General features: G+C 46.2%; 1 protein-coding gene across 1 annotated transcript in view; it reads right to left on the reverse strand.

The window, feature by feature from the left end:
- The window catches only part of LOC147706992 (opsin-5-like), a 170,299-nt gene that overhangs the window by 108,738 nt on the left and 38,556 nt on the right, over positions 1 to 23,005 (reverse strand). Inside the window, exon 3 of the mRNA XM_086925614.1 lies at positions 9,124 to 9,417. Coding sequence (XP_086781740.1) covers positions 9,124 to 9,417 — 294 coding nt within the window. The remainder of the gene's footprint in view (positions 1 to 9,123; positions 9,418 to 23,005) is intronic.

A 23,005-nucleotide genomic window follows, 5' to 3' on the forward strand; every position in this document is an offset into this window, starting at 1 on the left:
CTCTGTGAAATCCAAGGTCACAGCTTTTGACCCGTAGGTTGGGCACAGATGTGTGCAGACGGATAGGTACTCTTGAGCTACAGAAGGGCCGAGGGATCCGCATCACCGAGAGAAGCGAGGCAGAGCTGAATAGAAAGACTAGAGGACCAAGAGAGGATCTTTGTAGATCAAAGGGCAAGCAGAGTTTGGAGACAGAATTCAAGAGGATGGAAAGGAGTGTGGGGTAGCTGCGTTCAGAAAGAGAAATCAAAAGGAGGTGTGAAGAGAACACAACTGGGCTCTGAGGAGTTGAAAAAAGGACTAGCGAGATGGTGAGGGCTATCAGGCTTGTGGTCCTTTGAAAAGGGTACCATAAATCAATAGTGCTCTTTCACAGCCAAATCTCTGTTTCGCCTACTCTATATGTAAAGGCAGGCCTCATGAATGCGTACTGAAAAGCATTTCTGTGCCTCCTACCAAATGATTGCACTCCGGGGCTTACATGAAGATAATTGTGTTTTGACTCTATCCAGCATTAAGCAGCCCGTGGGGAAAATGAGCAGTTATTTTTGCACGGTAATGTCATATGCCCATTTTGTTATTCCCTTCAGCCATTAGCAGGGCAAGTAAGGTTCACTTGCTGTGCTCGCTCGCCATAGTACACTCAGTCACAACCTGTACACCCCACACCCCACCACTTTCAAATGTCACCAGGTGCCCCAGGCAATGCAGTGTAACAGCCCTTGCCCCTACGTCAGTCACTTCAATGGGATAGGTACTCACGCAGGAGGGACCTCACACTTCGTGGGAGCGTGCTGCTGCTGCAGCCCTTCCGTCTTCAAGCCGGCAACAGACACGGGGCCAGGAGTCCAAGGCCAGCAAATCAACCAGAGCACTGACTGGCTCCAGGCAGCTGAGGTGAGAACTAAAGAATTCAGGGGCGCTGTGCCACACAAAGAGTTCAAAAGGGCAGAGGCAGGGGGGTGAGTGGCCTCTGACGTCACCCCATGCTGTGACTATCAGATCATTGGCGGCTCACAGACAGGTAACTGGAGAGGCGCCAGGTCAAGTGCAGGGCCTTTAGGTCACGCAGCACCTCTCGCACTTTTTTTCGCGTGCTAATGGCCTGCCAATCTCCCTCTCAGGAGGTAGATTGGAAATTAGTTTGACCCCTCGTCCCACCCACCCTTGTCCCCTGTTTCCCCCCACTCCAAAATCTGGGGGGGATATGTCCCCCGCGTCCCCCACAGTTCCTACGCCCATGGCAAGCAGGTCTGGGTGATGTCCCCAGTGAAACCCTGCGCCCTCCAAGACAAATGGACCGGGCCCTTTAAGGTCGTGGAGAGGAAGAGCCAAGTGACCTACTTGGTGGACGTCCAGTCCCCTCCGAACGCCCTTCGGGTCCTCCACGTGAACCGCCTCAAGCCTCACTTCGTGCGGACGGAGTTGAGCTTGCTCTTGGCCACCGACGACGGAGCGGAAGAGGAAACGGAGCCTCTTCCTGACCTCCTGTGTGCCAAAGAGAAAGATGGCTCCGAAGACGGAGTGAGACTCTCTCTCTCCCTCACCCCGCAGCAGCGTGAGGACTGCCGCCAGCTCTTGGGGCAGTTCTCGGATTTGTTCTCCTTAGTCCCCAGGATCACCGACTGCTGTGTCCACGACGTGGACACCGGAGACAGCCCGCCGGTGCGACACCGAGCCTACCGAGTGCCTGACCGAGTCCGGAACTGCATCCAGGCCGAAGTCTCGAAAATGCTCACCCAAGGAGTGGTCGAGCCCTCCGACAGTCCCTGGGCCAGCCCAGTGGTGCTGGTCCCAAAAGCCGCGGCCCCTGGAGCTGCCCCCGAACTTTGGTTCTGCGTGGACTACCGGGGGCTCAACGCAGTCACCAGAGCAGACGCCCACCCCATTCCCCGCGCAGACGAGCTCATCGACCGCCTGGGTTCTGCTCGCTACCTGAGTACCTTCGACCTGGCCTGCGGCTACTGGCAAATTGCGCTCACAGAGGGAGCCAAGGAGCGGTCCGCCTTCTCCACCCCGGATGGGCACTATCGCTTCCGAGTGATGCCGTTCGGGATGAAAAACGACCCGGCCACCTTTCAGAGACTGGTGAACCGAAACCTGGCCGGGTTGGAAGAGTTCAGCGCCGCATATCTGGACGATATTGCGGTGTTCAGTTCACAATGGGATGATCACCTCCGGCACCTCCAGAGGGTGTTGCTAGCCCTGCGCCAGGCAGGCTTGACGGTGAAAGCCAGCAAGTGCCAGATTGGGCAAGAATCAGTGACCTACCTAGGCCACCAGGTCGGAAGCGGGCAGGTCGCCCCTCTCCAGCCGAAGATCGATGCCATCCTGGCCTGGGAACCACCCACCACCGAAACCGAGGTCCGAGCCTTCCTGGGCCTCACCAGCTACTACTGGAGGTTCATAAAGAATTACGGCAGCATAGTGGGTCCCCTCACGGAGTTGACATCCAAAAGGCAGCCCAAGCGCGTACACTGGACCCCCTCCTGCCAAGAGGCGCTCGACGCCTTGAAGACCGCCATGTGTACTGCCCCCGTACTCTAAGCCCCGGACCACTCTAAGGAGTTTGTGGTCCAGACCGACGCCTCCGAGCATGGCATCGGGCCGTACTGTGCCAGCTCAATGAGGAAGGTATAGATCAGCCCGTAGCCTTCATCAGCAGAAGGTTACTGCCCCGAGAACAGAGATGGAGCACCATCGAACGAGAAGCGTTTGCAGTAGTCTGGGCCCTCAAGAAACTCCGACCCTACCTATTCGGAACCCACTTCTGAGTGCAGACAGATCATCTACCCTTACGGTGGCTCATGCAGATGAGAGGGGAGAACCCCAAACTGCTGCGATGGTCAATCTCCCTCTAGGGGATGGACTTCACAGTAGAGCACCGCCCTGGTACCGACCACGCCAACACTGACGGCCTCTCCAGGTTCTTCCGCCTCAGCGAGGAGAATCCCCAAGAGGTTGGGTAGTTCTCCCCGACTTTCAGCTGGGGGGGGACGCGTGTTGGACCCGGCCTTGTGGCGTGGTCCTCCCTGATCCATGCAGCTCCCAATGACCCTGATCCACCCGACCCTTCCTGCCATGACCTACATCCCCGACACTGGGCTCCCCGTCCTCGCCCCCATTTTCCTGGTAACCGAGGCCGAAGCCCATGTCCCTGCACCTAAGATGGCCGCCCCAGCCCGACCTCGGCCTTCGGAGCCATACCCAGCCAGGGGGTAGAGCGCTCCCTGAGAGCGAGAGAGGGAGGAGTAGCTAGATCACACCTTCCACCTCCCCTCGAGAGATGAGTTTCGATCACCCATCCGGCCTCCCTGAGGGCTGGCTCCAGGCCTTGCGAGTGTCTAGGATCCCTCCAGACCCAACTTGAAAGGATGAAAGGAGCCGCCGAGGCGGAACCCCTAATAACGGTGTACAACTGTTACCACAGATTTTTTACAACGGATTCCATGACCACGGATTTTTTACAACGCAGGTCATGTTACAACGGATTCTTTTACAACGCTATTCACTACAACGCAGGTACTATTACAACGCAATACCATTACATCGTAAGTATAGGTAAGTTTATCTTTTTTGGGGTTTTTGGGTACAGGGGTATTTTTAGGTTTAAGGGCTGGGTTTGGGTTTTGGGGTACAGGGGTATTTTTAGGTTTAAGGGCTGGGTTTGGGTTTTGGGGTACAGGGGTATTTTTAGGTTTTAGGGCTGGGTTTGGGTTTTGGGGTACAGGGGTATTTTTAGGTTTTAGGGCTGGGTTTGGGTTTTGGGGTACAGGGGTATTTTTAGGGTTCAGGGCTGGGTTTGGGTTTTGGGGTACAGGGGTATTTTTAGGTTTTAGGGCTGGGTTTGGGTTTTGGGGTACAGGGGTATTTTTAGGTTTTAGGGCTGGGTTTGGGTTTTGGGGTACAGGGGTACTTTTAGGTTTTAGGGCTGGGTTTGGGTTTTGGGGTACAGGGGTATTTTTAGGTTTTAGGGCTGGGGTTGGGTTTTGGGGTACAGGGGTATTTTTAGGTTTTAGGGCTGGGATTGGGTTTTGGGGTACAGGGGTATTTTTAGGTTTTAGGGCTGGGTTTGGGTTTTGGGGTACAGGGGTATTTTTAGGTTTTAGGGTTGGGTTTGGGTTTTGGGGTACAGGGGTATTTTTAGGTTTTAGGGCTGGGTTTGGGTTTTGGGGTAAAGGGGTATTTTTAGGTTTTAGGTTTGGGTTTTGGGGTACAGGGGTATTTTTAGGTTTTAGGGCTGGGTTTGGGTTTTGGGGTACAGGGGTATTTTTAGGTTTTACGGCTGGGTTTGGGTTTTGGGGTACAGGGCTATTTTTAGGTTTTAGGGCTGGGATTGGGTTTTGGGGTACAGGGTTATTTTTAATATATATTTACAATTTAAAAAATTAATATTAATTGTATTAATATATGTTTTATTTTTTTAATAATAAATAATTTAAAATAATAATACATCATTAATTATTTACTTTAAATATTAATTTTATTTACTTACCTGTAATTATACTTACGATGTAATGGTATTGCGTTGTAATAGTACCTGCGTTGTAGTGAATTGCGTTGTAAAGGGATCCGTTGTAACATGACCTGCGTTGTAATAGATCCGTGGTCATGGTATGCGTTGTAAAAGGACGCGTTGTAACATCATATATCCCCCAACAACCAGCCCCCAGGTGCTAAGACCTCCGCCTGCGAGGACTCCGGACATCAAAGGAAGGGAGTCCTATATCAAGGGTGGCTCTGGGACGATCAAACCAGTTGTATCCTGGACTACATGAGCCCTGCTGACCTCATCGCGGCTCCTTTGCAACTGAAGAGACCACCGAGCCCTGCTGACTTCGTTGCGGCTTTCCTACCATCTGAAGAACTATCTGAGCCTTGATGACGCTGTCGCGGCTCCTTTGCAACCGATGAGACCACCGAGCCCTGCTGACTTCGTCGCGGCTCTCCTACAATCTGAAGAACTATCTGAGCCCTGCTGACGCTGGCGCGGCTCCCTTGCAACTGAAGAGATCACCGAGCCCTGCTGACGCCTGCAACCTTGAGAACCCCTGAGCCCTGCTGATCCGATCGCGGCTCCCCAAGACCGGAAGAACTGCAATATCCTTACTCGAGCCCAGCTGATTCGATCGCGGCTCAGAGACTATTCTGGTCCGGCTGTACCCAAGATCACCCCGTATCCCCAGTTCGAGGACTGAGAGCTGTGCGCCGGATACTTTGAACCTTGAGACTGTCCCACTACCCTACCCCTATCTAGACTCTTTGAGCCCTTGCTCGCCTGTGCATAAGAAACTGCGGATCATAAAGATCCATCTTTACGTGAAGATATAAAGAATACGTTCTCTTAATCCTACGATGTGGTGTCCCTTTGTTGAGTGGTGCTAGCGCAGCGTGTATGATTCTAGATTCGGGATCCTCCCCCGGAGGGTCTCCCGCCAGTGCTCAGCTGTGTTCCTAGGAGAGCTGGGTCACAGGGTGGTCAGGTGCCAAGTCTGTCCTCCCCTGGGATTGCCCCTCTAACAACATCCTAAATTGGTTCTCAGGCTTCCTGAAGGAGACACCCAAATTCTAGAGGTGGACAACCCAGCAAATTAAAAGGTAAAGGTGAGCAAAACAGCCTGTCTCAGCCCTGAGAGACAGAGCATGAGCCACGCCATCCAACTATTTGGCACATGAATCCTAAAACAAATGTAAAAAAAAAATCAAAAAAGTGTATGTGTTTAATATTTGGAATCAATTCACACAAGCATATTGGACAATATCATGCATTGAGTAGCATTTAATAAAAGGGATACATTTTAAACATGAACTTGAAAACGTTGGTGAACTTCCCCCACACCAACTTCAAGATGATGCCATTAGTGACCCCAAAATCAAGTCAACTGCCTTCTGCTTCCTGCAAATACTGACTACATTGTACTAATAAATGGACTAACATTACGGTTGATTAAACCATCTGTATACTGTGAGGTTTTTGTATAGCACACACCATGAACAGAATTATTTCAAGGTGCTCTAAAATCTGATAATTAAAGAAAAGGATGCATAGCAAGGTAAAGAAATGCGCTAAGTTTACACAATTTGGTCAAGCTTGGGAGCAGGGATTGAACTCATGTTTCCTATGATGCAATTAAAAAACTGGATGAGCATTCCTTTACTCTGTTCAGCACCAATGGCCCGTGCTTTTATATTCAATTTTTTAGGAGGTAAACCAGTAAATATACTTAGGGGCATATTTATTAAAGGTTTTGCTTCACCCTTGTACCCCGCAAGGCGGTGCAGGGCGACACAAAACCTACAATGAGATTTACAAAGCCACGCAAGGCCTTCATGTGTGGCCCTGCGTAGCTTGGTAATGCTGAAGTAATGCGTTTCGCTGCCTTGCATTACTCTGCCCCATGAAGGCGTTCCATGGGTGGCGCTTGGTTGTTCTCATGCATCCAGCCATGAAGCATTCCCAGATTTACCATCAGTGGTAGACCTGAGAATGCGGAAATATATTTGATTCCCCTTGTTTTTTCCTCTTTTCAGGTATGCTACATTCTGCAACACATGTAGAAAGAGGATAAAGGCTGGCTCAGGGGATTGCTTTTCTGCAGAAAGGTGCACCTTCCTGCACAAAACAATCCTGCCTGTAACACAGGCACCCTTGCACCATGATGGAAAAGTGTCTGCATTGGTGCTAGGCAGAAGTTTGTGTGGTAACTGCAGGCAGACAGCAGGAATGCTTATATCTTATATATATGGCACATTCCTGCCCCCCGTTTCTTCTTTGCGCAGTGCATTGCATTGTGTGAAATAATGATAAATATGGCTCTTAGTTTCAAACATTGAATCAAGCTAGCTCAAGAAGTCTTTCTAGAACAAGGACGCTGCTTTTTAAGTGAATATCTCAATCTTCTCCTCACTTATAAAAGAGACACATATCAGGAGCCCCTCAACACCTCAGTAAAGGCAATTATTTGTATTAGCATGACAAAGGTGGCTCTGAGCTCCCACAGAGTTACAAGTGTTTATTCAGACAGATGTGGAGAGCACGGTGTGTGTGCACACAGGCTTTACACAGAGCTCACACTCACGACTGCAGCTTTTTTTTGCATCATGATTACCCTGTGGGGCGGGAGTGGCTGGAGTTCAGACTAGCAGATCCACGCCGTCTTCACCTGGACTCCCTGTCCCCCCACCTGCCACCCCCCAAGAGGGGATAATCATAAATATAAAGAGGTCGCGGTGCAGCTCCACCCAGCATCTCTTCTGTTGCTTCTTGGAGGTGTTGTGGGGAGTGTGTAGGGCTTGTATGAGATGTGATTATGGGTGCAGCAGGCACTTGAAGCTCTACTCTGCTTGCTCAAGGATCCTTAGGCTAAGCTTGAATCAGGATTCTGTCTCTAGCCCTCAGTGGCTCAGCCACCCTGTTGGATACTCACCAGCTCTACTGGCCAGCAGCAGCATGCAAGGTTCCTGTGTCTCACCAATAATAATAATCTCTGCTGGAACCACTGGGGGCGCTGTTCACAACTCAGGAAGTGACAATTTACCAGTTTCCAAGTAAATGATGCATAACGTCTTCTCAAAGTCTTGTTGGCCGAGAATCTCTAAGGTTTGAAAACATGCCATTCTTTCATCGAACTCTGGACATCTGCTGTCTATATACACCGGAACAGCAACAAAACAAACGCTGTACTCAACAGTAGTGAACTCAGTAAAGTCATAACTAAAATGCTGGTGTTTGTAGTACATTTTATCATTGTGCTCTGACTTACTTATGTGGTACTCCTTGCCAACTCCTGAATTGCAGGTATAATTAATGACTATTCCAGGATTACTAAATGAGTTTTATACCTATTGAGATTGAAATCTGTGAGGCTGGGGCCCGGGCACATAATACACTCACCTATGAATGGTGCAAATGCTTTGCTTGATTTGATTTGATTTTGGAATTTATAGAGCGCATAGCTACCCATGGGCGTCTACTACTTGGAATGGCAGTTCACCCCCAGATTGCACTTTAGCAAGTCTCAAACCCTCTGCCTTGGTGTTAGTCTTCTTCATCAGACCTAACCTTACCACGCAGTACCCAACCTCTGACTAATAGTCTAGGCTCCTGTCCCTTTCCATGTAGAGCGGGGAAATATGTTTTTTCCTAGAGTCTCTGCCACCCCATCAGTACTATCCGGATAAGGCTACACTGGTGTTAATAGCATAAGATAACATAAGATAACATACAATAACATGATAACTTAGGATAAGATAACATAAAATAACATAACATAAATACATTTGTAGAGTGCACCTTCACTCCTGAGGAGCCTCTTGGGGCTATTGACAGATAATTGATGTATATTGTTATTCAGCTCATGGCATGTAGCCATTTCACGGTCACCAAAGAAACTACAGTGCTTAACCATAAGAAATTATATCTCTCGACTCGACCTAAGCACACTGGAAAAAATCTTAGAAAGACTCGAAATTTCAACATGCCACAAAGCTAGGGTACAAAAGCCTTTTCATACTAAACAAATCAGTCTCTGGGAAAAGCCATTTCGATCATTCACATGCCTACAAGAGCTTACTAGGGCAGTTTATTAGGGAGCCTACCCTTTTCTCGAATTCCTGCCCCAAACCAACTGAGTTCCTTCTTTATTCTCATCTTATCACTTAAAACTTGGTTTGTGTTCACACCATCTGCATATCACCCGCGTGACCATGTCCATGCATACTGCTGCCCCTTGTTAGGCTCAATTTGCTCCACTGCTATGTGCAACACTATGCGCAATGCTCTACCCTGCTGCATTCACTGCTTATTGATTAATTGGTATTGATCACGCTGTGTAGAATGCTGCTGCCTCTTGGTGGGTCTGATTCACAAAGTGTGTCCTAGCATGGAAGTTTAGGAGGAAGTCACTCCAAAATGAAGGGCAAGACCCAAGAATTCTCAGAAAAAGCTTTGTACTGGTAGGTTCTGATCTCTAATAACCCTCTGGCTTATCACCATAATATAAATTAAAAACTTTAAAAAAACAAAACGATTTTTTCACCCTAATCCTATAAACTTGAGCTATATTAATGATACTTCCTATAAAGTGCTCCCAAGTTAGGGATATCATTGGATTTAATACTTACTATTAGATCTGGGTGAAGCCGTCACCTGATATCGGACAATCGCCATCACAGATAAAGTCATCATGCTGGCCACCCCAAAGAAGAATCCCATCAAGGCGTAGTACATGCAGGAGGCATCTCCACCAATCCAGGAGTGGCTCCATGCAGAAGCAATGGCCAGAGGATACATGCTCACTGCCATTCCCAGGTCCGTCACTGCTAAATTTATTGTCAGAAGTTCCGGCGACTTAAGGTGGGCCGACCGCTTAATTGCAGTAGCAAGCACTGCTAAATTCCCCACAACAGTCATAATTCCTGAAAGATAAAAGGGAAATTAAAACAAAGAAAACATTGAAGAAGATTTATTGTTATCATTATCAGTTAAAGGGGTTTTGCTTATAACTGTGATGTATGGACCTTATAGAAAATATTATTAGTTAGTTAAACAAAGAGGTGAAAATACATCCATTTTGCAGCAAATATCCCAATTACACCCATAGCACTGACCAATTAAGAACCTAATTATGCCTTTGCTCTCCTCAACAGGTACCTGAATCCCAACTGACTTGGAGATGCCAGGAAGATGCCAGACACAGCTTCTTCTATTCAATTCAATCAAGGCTCCAATCACAATCAGGGACAGAACTAGTTTTCTTCCTCTCAGATGGGATCAAAACTCTTTTAAATAGGGGAGTGGCTATGGAGCGAAGCAGAGGTTGCCTTGTGGCAGTTGGGTTCCGCCATCTTGAAACAAATAGTTGCTAGTAAGTAATTTTTTCCACCCCCGGAAGACTCGGACAAGGTCAATCAAATGGAAATGAATACTGGGAAACCCTGGTGGGCATCTCCTGTGAGGCCAATATGTGCATGCATCCTGTAAGTCCTTGTCCAGAAGAACTTGTTCAAGGTGGATAACACTTTAGACTCTACCCCAACCTCCATCGTCAGGCTTTTAAGGATTTTAAGGCTTGTTTGATTTAGAGAGTGTTTCTTCGCTTGCAAGGTCATCTTTCTGCTTGTTTCTGTGCTTAATGTATTCTTTAATTGAGTGTTACTGGGGGGCCTGTATAGATCACAATGTAGAGTCCCAGATAAGGGGTCTACAGAGTTCCATCTTATTATTTTGTTTAGACGAGTGGTAGATCTTTGCAGCATAGGATGAACTAAGAAATGATTCCTTGTTCCCACTGTACATATCTGGGAAAAGTGTGCGAAGGACAGTTCAGTGTTACCAGCTGTGCACAGAATTGTACAGATAAGTGGCAGAGGTCTATTTTTTCTATGCAAGAGAGATCTTTTTGTGTTTTGTTTTTGTGTTTGTGTACATGTGAGACAACCAGTGTGTGATGTAGGTTCAGCTACCTGTAGCCTCCTGTTCTGACCGACTTTTTTCGGCCCTTCCTGGAGGGAAGGTGATTGGAGGTGACTTCAGTCTACTATCATTCTAATGGAGGGATTAGAACCGTAAATAGAGCCTATTCACAAGGTGTGTTGATATAATTCCGTACCCTTTTCCTTAGATCAGGGCTTATAAACTTATGTTAAGGGATAGATTCATTAGTATTAGTGATAATCCATCCTTTTGTAAGAGTGTTAGTATACCTTCCATGGAGTTATGCTTATTTCAGGCCTTGTAGGCCTCAAACGGGAGAGACTCCATCTTTCTTTCTGCCCCGGCAGCTTGAGATGCTTCTAGGTCAAATGTAATGTTTTAGTTACAGGGTGTTGTTCGCTTGGAGAGAACCGGCTTAGGCTGGCCCTTATCGAAAGATTGTATTTTTCTCCATTCCGAAGACATAACATCAGGCCGGCCGGCTGAGAACGTGTCCTTGGTATGGGGAGGTACAAGAATTTGGTGGGCGGCAGGTTACTGGCCGTAACTTTCCATGAAGGGACAAGCTTCCATATTAGTGAAAGCATGAGGCAGTGAGTCAGTCAGTCTGTAGGCGGCAGCTAGTCGTTAGCATCAATGCCATTAAGTATTTCAAGGCAGACAATCGCCATTTTGAAGTCCGAGAAAGACCGAGAAGCTGATACTCTCTTAGAAAGATTGAAGTTATTTTAGTTGGAGCAGCTGGCGAGCTTTGACATTAAGATCAGAGCATACAGAGTGAAGCAGTTAGTTGAGGGAACGAATACCAGAGTGGCAGAAACTGATTTATAAGATCGAAGCCGAGAAGTGAAGATGGTCCGTGATTGAGAGGAGAGAGGAGTAGTACAGAACAGCCAGAGAGAGAGAAAGCAGCTAATGAGAGGAAGGTTCCAGTGACTTGGAGGGAAGCGAAGGAGACAGAGCATAGCGGTGCAGACGTGTATCCGTGACTGCAGAGGTGTGACCCTAAGACGAGCCAAGGCACAGACGAGAAGGGAACCCAGATGACTGCTGAGTCCAGACTTCATATTAATAAGGTGATGTCGACCCTTTCTTATTAGCGTGCACATTCTAACCTTTCATTTTCCTTTGCAGGCTATATGTTATAGTATAGTGTTATAATGCTATTGTTGTTATGATAAATAAAGTACCCCAGTTCTTAGTGAACCGGCATGTGCCTCTTATTCTTGTATAATAAAGGTAACCTGTTCTTCTAGTCAGGTACTGTTTCGTGAACGGACGCAACCCCCGATCAGGTAAGCGGTAGCTGAATAATGAGGGAGAGAGGAGCCCTTGGAATAGAGAATAAGTTGTACATCATATAATTTGGCCATCATCGTGTGATCTATAATATCGTAGTATTGTACCTCTAGTAGATAGCGAGAGATTCCCCAACATGAAGAGCTAATGGTATTCATAGGAAAGTGATCGTCGTTGTGATGCAGCGTTAAAGAGAGCACCAGGGGGGATACTGGTGTCTATACCCACAGGATTGTGGCTTGTTATGTAAGTAAGAGAGCACCAGGGGGGGTACTGGTGTTTATACCCACAAGATTGTGGCTTGGAGATTATAGAGAGGGCATCAGGGGGGATACTGATGCCTGTACCCACAGGATCGTGGCTTGAGCGAGCACTGGTTGCAGTCAGTGTGTAATGGTAAATAATCAGAACTGCCCTAGGGTAGAATAGTCTGGGTCTGAGTTGCCGCGAGACTATCTGGTGTGAATGTGGTATTGTAGAAGATTTAGGCATGTATATTGCTAATTCCCCATCCTTGGGTAGGAGACATAGATACCTGTTGTAAATAGGTCCTAAGGAGGGAGGTGATTACGTTTCGGCTGGGTTGGTGGTGCTCTGGTGAGCTGATTCTATCTGGTCTGAGAATCCGGTCGTTACACCTCCCCAAACAGAGAGAGGCCTGAGTGCCATCCGCATAAATCTAAATATGTAGATGGCTGTGCAAAATGTATTGGCCTGGGCATGTGGATGCATGTGCTCAATGAATCATAGTGGCAATGCAGATTATCTTTAATGTACACTTCAAGAGATCCATGAGAGAACAGATCCTACATTACGATTTATGGTATTAAGAGATCTCCCTTGCACTGATCCCCAGTCCTGCCCTGATTGCATATGGTAAACAACATGAAATAAAACTTTGCACAGTGTTACCATTAAAAACCAGTGCTCAGACTCACTAACCTTTGGCGTAAAGCAACACAAAAAAAACAATGTGCTGCACTGCACTGCACTGCATCTATTGGAGAGAGCTGGAATATAAAAATATTGCCCATTCCTGCTCTTTTTGTGTGCTGACGCATTGTGTGCAGCCTAACGCCAATGCAGGAACCTTTGCACTATGTCGCAAGGGTGCTTGAGTTAAACCGTCCTGCACAAAAAACAATCCTCAGAAGCATTTCATTTTTAATATGTGTACTGCATAATGCAGCACATGTAGAAAGAGGAAATGAGGAGAAATAAACAAATTTCTCCTCGTTACACCTCTGTTGGGGTGGCATAGCATTTTGATGCATTCCCTGGTTTACTATTCTTTAGTAAATCTGAGATTGCACCAACAAACCCTGGGTGGATGGGTCCATACTCCACCCATGGAATGCCTTCTCAATGCAGAGGAACGCATAGCAGTGATTTGTGCTGCCCTGTGTTTCTCTAGGTTTACTAAGCCACGCAGAACCAAAGTGGCTTTGTGTGGCTTAGTAAATCTGACTTAAGGGCTTGCATTGCCTTGTGTGACGCAATGGCAATGCAAACTGTTGAACTTGGCCCCTTTTGGCTAAAGTTCCTTAAACCTCTTGCCTTCCTCCTGTACTTTTTTCTGACATTGTGTTGCAGACTTAGATGCTTTGGGCACTTTGCCACTGCTGATCAGTGTCAAAGTGCAAGTGCTCCCTGTATAAAGTGTTCTGGTAATTGGTTGTCCATAAGTGATATGTTTGTCTTGCTAGTAAAGTCGCTAGTAAAGTGCACTATGTGTGCCAGGGCTGGTAATGCAAATGCTACCAGTGGGCCTGCAGTACTAATTGTGCCACCCTCACAGGTAGCCTCGAAAAAAGATCTCAGGCCTGCCACTGCATTGCCTGCGCGCAGTTTGTTAACTGCCTTGTTGTCCTGACAAGTGCACCCCCTTGCCAGGCCTTACCCTTACCTTTTTATTTACAACAGACACCCCCTATAGTAGGCCCAAGGTACCCCCCTGGGCATGGTGCACTGTATGTGTAAGGTAGGACATGTACAGAGGTGTGTACCATGTCCTGACAGTGAAATACTGCCAAATTCGCTTTTCACTGTTGTAAGGCCATCTTGTCAGTAGGACAGAATGGGGAATGCTGTGTCACATGTTTCTAGCATATCTTCCCTTGGGAATAAGATGGAGGGATGGAGTTTAGTGTACCTGAACCCAGAATTTAATAACACATCTTTTTGTGAAGATGGCTTTTAAATTGTGTGTTTCGAAACCATGCTTTTAGAAGTGACTGGTTTCTTTTCCTAACCATCCTGCGTGCCTCTGCCTGGTTGTGTATTGACTGTCTGGGTTTGGATGTGACAGGGTCTGGAGAGTGTCCTGACACCAGGGAGGAGTACGTGGGACACCAACAGCTGGCCTGCATTTGGTGTGGTGGGAGGAGTAGCCCCTTTGATGCGAAGAGAGCTGTGCTGCTGCCACAAAAGAATGGCTCCACTTCCTGCGGAGCATCTGGGGCCCAGACCCTGACTTCAAAGAGAGAAGGTGTGCACTGGCAGGAAGACACCCAGGTCTGGTTTGGACCTAGGTCAGAGCCCCCTGAACACAAAGACTTCAACGACATTTAGGGGTATAAATGTGAGAGCTGAAACCCATGAACTCAAGACTGAACTCAAGCCTGAAAAAGGATTGAAACTACTTTGTGGTCAAGAGGAACCTCTGCCAAAGAAGAACAGCTGAATAGAAGGACTGTTCTTGCTGTGTGTTCTGGGGCTGGCCTGCAGTTTGCTGATTCAGCTAAGGAGAGGACAAGATACTTTGCTGTGTGTTGTGTCCCCCTGCTTGAAAGGAATTTGCTGTGTGCTGTGTCCTGAAGTTACTTGTCTCCAAGGGCCCAAGTGGAGCTGGCTCCCTGTTGTGGAAACTCAGGAACATCAAAGTTTCCAAGTGTGTCTCAGTGGAGCTGTGTGTGTGTGCTTTTTGCAGCCTGAGACCTTTGTGAGAATTGCCCCATGACCATGTGCCCCGGAGCAGTCATGCGCTTTGCTTCGATCGGCAGCGTGACCAGAAGTGCTGTGATTGTTATCGCCATTGGCCCGGACCGTTGTCCCAAGTTGGAGCCATGAGAAATCACCGCTGCTGGCCCGAACCTGCCTTTGCCAAGGAGAGACCTGTGAACCTTCATCATCGTGGGTCCGAGGTTCTTTTCCCAAGATCAATGGAGTCGTGCCAGGAGCCGATCAGCTGCGAGGCCGTCGCGTGGTATCCCAACTATGGAGTCGTGCCAGGAGCCCTCACTGCGAGGAGCAGCTGCCATCAAACCGAAGCCGCACAGCGTGACTCCCAAGCGCGAGGAGAGGAGAGAGAGAGACTGCACCCCCCTAGGTAACGCTCAGCGAGCGTGCGCATGTCTCTGCCTGGTGTGGCGTGCGTGCTACGAGAGACCGCTCTCAGCCTCTCCCATCTTTGCAGCTCAAGCCTCTGCTCAAGTCAGTAGCGCGGCCTGTACTCGCCGAGGAGTGGCAGTACCGGGGTCGGATTGTGGAGCTGCACTTTGTTTCTTTCATAACAGTATTGTGGCCATATTTTTGCAGTCGCTGACCATGAGTCACCCAAGAGTGGCGAAGAGATTTTCACTTTCAGAACCATTGAGGAGTGTGGCTCAATGGTTAGAGCAGAGGAGACAGGAGTATAACCCATAGACCAAAATGGGACTGGGTGCGTAAATTATAACAAGAAACAATGTCCCACTAGGTATCAATAAAAAAGACAATTCAGATTTTTGCAGACAGTACGTATTGCAAGAAAGGAACACCAGGGAGTCTCAATACATTTTGTGAAAAAGGTTGTTAATCACCAATTGCATTAAACACGGGAAGCACAGTTAAAGGCAGCACTGTACATGAAAAACATCATGAAGCAACCCAAATAACACTTGGTGAGAATGTGATGACGCAGTGATAGTGACGACGCAAGTGAAAGTGAAAGACAGCGTGGACCCTGGATCCAGTTAGTGTACCTAAGTTCCAGGTTTGTCCAACTTAACCTTTGCCCCCTTCGTTTTTTCCCCCCTCCCCCCCTCTCCCCCCCCCCTCCTCCACTCTAGTCCCACCATCCCTAAGCACCCATAATTGTATGCCATCCATCACTGGCCACACCAATTGATACTTCCTCTCCCCCCCCCCCCTCGTTTGACTTCATGTTAATTGTGAAGCGCCAGATCACTCGGCTCACTTCCACGCTCCTCTTTTAGCCTCCGTTTCATGCCCGATCTCCTAAAATTAATTATTTTCCCATGCAGCACCCTAATTCAACGCCAACCCTGTCCTGAAGAGGATCCCGAATCATAGAGGATCGAAAAGCCGTCGACAACAACAGCGCGATTTCACGGCGCACTACCTATAGGCTTATCACCATCTCAAATTGAACTTGTCCATTTGCATATATTTAATGTGAAAGCCTTTAATTGATTGTTTTTATTACTTTGCGCCGACCACGCTGTCTTTCACTTTCACTTGCGTCGTCACTATCACTGCGTCATCACATTCTCACCAAGTGTTATTTGGGTTGCTTCATGATGTTTTTCATGTACAGTGCTGCCTTTAACTGTGCTTCCCGTGTTTAATGCAATTGGTGATTAACAACCTTTTTCACAAAATGTATTGAGACTCCCTGGTGTTCCTTTCTTGCAATACGTACTGTATGCAAAAATACGAATTGTCTTTTTTATTGATACCTAGTGGGACATTGTTTCTTGTTATAATTATCAATGGTTAGAGCGGCAGACCCTGATGCAGAGTTCTGGCCAGGGACCAGGGTTCGATTCCCGCCTCGGCGGGGTCTCGGGCTCAATTTCCTCGGACCTGTTAATTCTCGCCTCGGTGCCTATTCTAATCACGGGCCCCACGCTGCAACTCTGGGCAATAGCTTGCTTAGCCTTCACACCGGCCCCAACAGCGCTAAGGATGCCTGGCTTCACCCTGGGGGTGCCCAGGAGAAGACACTTCACAGGGAAAGTCAGGAGGGGTTCCACAGCGGTATGAGTATCAGCGCCAGGAAGCCGAATAGGCAACACCGCAAGGTGACCGTCTGGTGACAGTGCGCTCTATAAGTACCATGACATTTACATTTACTAGCACCGCGATCGGTGCCGAACTGCCTTATTACTTGCTTTTAAGATCCGCATTTGTACTTGCATTATGGACTGCATTATTACTTGCTTTTACGATCCACATTAGTACTTGCACTACGAACTGCAATATTACTTGTTTTTACGATCCGCATTAGTCCTTGCATTGCAAACTGCATTATTACTTGCTTTTACGATCTGCATTAGTACTTGCACTACGAACTGCATTACTACTTACTTTACGAACCGCATTAGTACTTGCATTAAGGACTGTCTTATTTCTACATTACGAACTGCATTACGAACTGCACAACATTGCATTAGGACTGCATTAGATCATCATAAACTGCTCATTAATACCGCAAGAACCTACATTTGTTGGCCTAATAACAGGCCCAGTGAAATATTACGAATACGCATATGCTGGATATTTTTATCGTTTGGTCTTATTGTATTTCTGCTTGATAAAGATACCGCAAATTTTCCTACATCAGTGTGGTGTCCATTTTTGGTGTTATCACTGTGTTACTGGGAGCGTGGTTGCAAATACTTTACGCATTGTCTTGGAGATAAGCCGGGCTGCTCATGCCAAGCTACCAGGGGGTGAGCAGGGGTTATTTAAGAGTGTGTCCCTCCTTTCCCTGACTAGAAGCACTAACACAAACCCTTATAAATCTGGGCCCAGATGTTTTCCACCTTAGGTTTCTGAGTGTGTCAGAGCAAATTCAAGCTGTGCTCTCATCGTCCATGACACAGTCGGAGAACCTGGATGGGAAACATATTTTTGAAGATGAGGCATCTGTAATTCTATGTCATCTTTTGTCCAACGTAAATACGTTAAAAAATAAACCTACAAAGTACATGGTCGACTTGTACATTTTCCCCAAAACATGAAAACTAGTACTTGCATTGATTTCCCCCAAATCAGAAAAGCTGCTACTTTTGTACGGAGCACCTAAAGAGCAGACATTCGTCTAGGAAATTGAATACAAACATTATGTACAACAATTTAACTGATAATCTTATTTATACCAAATACTGATTTTTTTCCCGAAAACTTTGAAAAACTAGGTGCTTTGCACCATAAGAAACATGTCCTGCTCCCAGTTAGCCATAAACACATTAGCAGTGTCATAGCATCGGTATAGGTTAGTTAAGAAAATTACACATCATGTTTATGCAATACTTGTGCATTTATGGAACAGAGATGTGGCCAAAGAAACCTCCAAGTTCACCACAAAAACTGTCAGCTATCCTCATTCATCAAGCAAAGCACCATGAACTCATTATTTACACTGCTATATATTAGATTGGCCTACATAAGACCTAGTCTCTGAGCAAGTCTGGAATCCATCTTGTCCCCGCACATACTGTTCACTTTCTGGTCAGACCACTTCCTGCCATGGCTCTCATGTCAATTGATGGGTCTCTTTCATGAGCCAGTTGTACTACAGGTGCCTATCACTAGTATGTGACACAAACCACATCATCATAGTAGACTTAATGGGGTGGCTCCTCCACTATGGCGGAGGAGTGTAGCCCCACTGCTTTTAAGCAGTGGGAAGCAGAAACCTAAAATGCTTTTAACTTTGCGCTATTTTCATTTTAGTTCTGCTTCCTGCTGCTTTGCAAGTGGGTGAGTGGGTGCGGCTGCTTTGCTCTCAGGGCAGGGGCGGAGTAGGTTGCCCACTCAAGTGCGCAATGACTGGTCGGCCCTCTCGGGCTGCCCAAACCAGTCATGCGCACTTTATCCTTCTCTATGCAGGCTGTGGAAAACAAGCCCAGGCCCCCATTCCCTGGTTGAGCGTCAAACCAGGACACTCAAACCCAATCACAATGCTGCTGCTGCGTTCTGATTGGTCAGGGGAGCCTGAGTGCTCACCAAACACAATGCTGCAATCACCAATCACAATGCACTGCAGCGTTGTGATTAGTTAGTGAGGCCTGCTTCCTATTCCTCAATATGCTCAAGGAGAGCAAGAGAAGAGACGTGGGACCCGGCCGGTGGCAAGGTACGTTTATTTTTACATATAATGTATCCCTCCTGTGACCCCTCTCCCTGCGCAATCCTCCCATGACCTCCCCACGCGATTCTCCTTCCCTGCCACCCATGCGGGCTGCCCCTGCTTAAAGTCCTGGGTTGATATCAGTTACTGCAAAGGTGTTTTAGCAGAAGAGAACATTTTGACTGGCCCTGTAAACAATGCCCCTCTACCTGCTATTAAAAGAAGATATGCCCTCGATGCCTTCATCTTCCGTTTGACCCTTTCGACCAATGGAATTACGTTTAGTTCCTAGACCTGTTGGTCACTTTGTAAGATTTCCATACCACAATACTTAGAAGGGTCCATGGCTAATTGCATTCCAGCCAATGCAGCCACAGGCCCACGATCTCCCGTCACGGACATTTACAGCAATTTGCTCCAACTGACAGAGAGTCCAGATACCTCCCTGTAAATTTGTAACATCTACACCAATCGAGGTACCGATGTTGCAGGATATTTGGAATCACTCAAATATGGAGCGACGTAGCGCACCGGAGGAAATATCGAGATTGCCTAAATGAGGACATTCCTCCCAGCATGAAGACATCCCGACCCTTGAGGCGACCCGAAGTATAAGAACTACATACATTGGATGAAGGTGTTTGACAACACCACATGACTTGTGTCTTTACTAGTCCAAAAAATAGCGATATCCAGAACCTTGCAGTGTCCTACATGAACCTTTCTCCTCCCTGATGAAGACCTTTACCCACAATTAACCTTTGGTCCCAGTTTGAAGGTTGAAACGCGTTGGCAGTTTTACCCTGAGGCCATTAGTAACCGTAAAAGGAATCAATACATACAGGACTGTAATGTTTGGGCTTGATTACAAAAGCACGGACATAGAGTTTTTGACCAGGACTCCGACATTTTTAGGACCTAGAAAATATAAAGCATTGAGGACAGAAATACAGTAGGTCCCGGCAGCATCTAAAACATTGAAGGACAGAAGAGTCTTTTTTCTTGCTGGGTTCATGTATTATGATTATTATTGTATTAAAAGTGTAGTGGTATATTGGTCATATTTTGTTTTCAAATATTAGACTTAGGCCTTGTACGTTATGTAAATATTACAATATACTTTGTACGTCATGTAAATATTATAATGTTTGTCCACACTGTTTTGTGTAGAGTTCAAAAGTGATAACGAGGTGTATGTTTTAAACTTCAAAAAATGAGAAAAACCAGATAAAAAGAGAAAGAATAAGAATTAATGAAACTTCTTGAGGATAAATGACTTGTGCCGGATCCATGGTTGGGGAGGCTCTTGTGTATTGTTATGAAGGATCTTCAACATGCAGAAAGATATCATCATTGGCAGATAACGAGATCTAGTGTTCTCCAAATGCAACTGAGCGTCTCTAAGGACCCATCCCTTGACTAGCACTGTAATGGAACTCATCTGATCTAGAAGTGAATTATCCGTGGATTGGAGTGCTGCCCCCAGGTAGGCCAGACAGTACTTAACCTTCACAGAACTAGGAAAGTCGACATTTTCCCCCATCTCTCTGCAGATGTTCACAATGAACTTGGATATGGACTGTTTAACAACCACATCTCATCCATTGAGGTTTATTCTATATATTGTCAGGGTATTCTTTCAGTGTCCAAAGTGCACACAAACTGTAGGAACGAATCTTTAATTTCATATGTAATTCTTTGGCACTATTCAACAGCAGCACATGTAAAATGTTGAAAACACATCTTTGTGCCCATGCATCGCCAATATAATAATATGATATAATATGATATATGATGTAATGTAATATAATACATAATATGATAAAATATAGCTATGTATAACCAGCTACTATTACAAAGAATGCTTCTATAAATGGGAACATTCTTTGACTTTGGAATGCTAATGCAGTGTTAGTCTTTTAATACACGAAAGCCGGTTCACAACCTTCTAGTCAGTTTTAAACACCGACTGGCATCATCAGTAGTTCATTGAGACATATTTCACATCAGTTATTGTAGTCAGTCATTTCAATGCTCTAGATAGTTGCCAGCACAAATGCATATTAAGTAGACCCACTAGCCAAAGTCTGTAGGTTGGAGTAAGGTCAATAAATCTGTTCAATCGCTTAAAATAACAATACATGTTTTGCGTCAGGCAGATGCTGGAAATGAAATTAAAAAACACACTCCAGGACACCATAAGCTGGGCAGAGTTTGACAATCAACATATACATTTTTTTTAACAGTAATCCTGTTTCGGTTTACTTAATTGTTCACAAACCTGCTACATTTTAAAATATCGTGGGCCAGATTTTACTGGTCATAAATGGCCCTTTAGGTGGCTGGCAACCAGCAAAATGCATTTTCCTATGCACCACCCCAGTTTTATGAGTTGTTAATCTATTACTGACTTTCAAAATAGGGTTTACAAGTCGCTATGAGGTAGGGGCGTGTGAAGGACGTCCCCTCCTAATGGCTAGTCCCACTGGTATGAATGAATATTTTGCGACCGGGAACGCGGTCGCAAAACATTTGCATATTTCCACCAATTTTAAAGTAGTGGTAAGCCATTTGCAAACGGGAACGGGTGTCCAAGGGACCCTTTCCTCTTTGTGAATGGGGGCATCAACAGTTTTTCAGAGCAGGCAGTGGTCCTTTGAACACTCTGCACTGTAAAAAAATGAAAACGTAAACTTTTCATTTTTATTTTTGAAATGCATCCGTTTTCCTTTAAGGAAAAGGGATGCCTTTTGTTAAAATAAAAACTGCTTTATTTAAAAAGCAGTCACAGACATGGTGGTATGCTGTCCCCAGCAGGCCATCATCCCTGAGAGTGCCGGCCATTCCCAATGGGTCGTAAATTGCAACCTGCCTCATGAATATTAATGAGTCAGGTCCCTTAGGACCCATTTGGGAATCGCAAACAGTGTCTCACACACTGTTGTACAGTAGGTTTTGCGATTCACAAATTGCGCATTGGTAAAAATCGCAATATGCAAGTCGAAAAACCTGACGGTCGTACATGTGTCCCCTTGTATGTTTGTATATAACAGCATGTCTTTATTTAACGGGGTTAGAGCATCTCATGCAAAGAACTATGGGGCATATTATCAAGGGGGTTTATCTCCTCTTTTTTGGCTTTAAAAGCCAAGAAAGCGGAGATAAAATTATCTACCTATTACCAAGCTGTCGCTAACACCAGTTAGTGACAGCTAATAGGAGATAGCGACCATCTTGGGCCCCGCTTTGCATGTCAGTGATATTTATCACTAATGACATGCAAAGTGGGCGTGCCAAGATGTTAGCGACTGGAAACAGTCCCTAACATCGCTATCTCCTATTACCAACTTTTGGAGATATTCGCGCTAAGCGCGAATATCTCCAAAAGCTAACACCTGCCCTGAGCAGTTCTTAGCCATGTTATCCAATGGGAGGTGGATAACATGGCTAAGAGCATTTGCTCGATAATGCATGAATATCGCTGACTTTTCAGCGATATTCATGCATTGCGGCCGTTTTTTATCGCATTTGCGATAAACCTTGCTAATAGCAAGGTTTATCTGCGATAAAAATCGCCGATGTGCGGCGATAATTTTTGTCTCTAAACAAGTTAGAGACAAAAATTATCGCTAGTTGTTGGTAATATGCCCCTATGTGTACCAGGCAATTTCGAGGGTACAACAATGGTAAGAGATATGAGTATGGTCCAGTGTTTAATTTCAACCGGTGGTTACCGGTGTACAACACTGGCAATTATTTTGCAAGTCCACAGATTTTGTTTCTTCAGTTAGTGATAGTCCCGAATCCAAAATTAAAGAAAAATATATCTCGCAGGATGAAGTGCTCGGTATGGCTTCAGGCTAGCCCACGTTGATCCAAGAGCTAGGAAAATCATATGATGATGTAATCACCCCTGTTCTCATCTCTCTGTTTTCTCATGCATTCTTCACTGCACCTGGTGCATCTTATACCTGCCTTTGTTGTAGCATCCCATTGGATAATTCTAGCTGGGGGCTGGCTCATGGCTGAGTTAGAACAAGGCACGTTCGGAAAGAGCAGGAGGAATTTGGCAGTTCCGGCTGTGTGCAATAATTCAAACAATCGGAAATATGGACTTCAAAGTTGATGCCAAAGCAGTCCAGCTGTCAACCACCCACGAGGTACTTGAGGCGGCCGCAGCCACTGTAACTTTC

Source organism: Lissotriton vulgaris, chromosome 6 (genome assembly GCF_964263255.1).
Source record: "Lissotriton vulgaris chromosome 6, aLisVul1.2, whole genome shotgun sequence".
NCBI classification, from domain to species: domain Eukaryota; kingdom Metazoa; phylum Chordata; class Amphibia; order Caudata; family Salamandridae; genus Lissotriton; species Lissotriton vulgaris.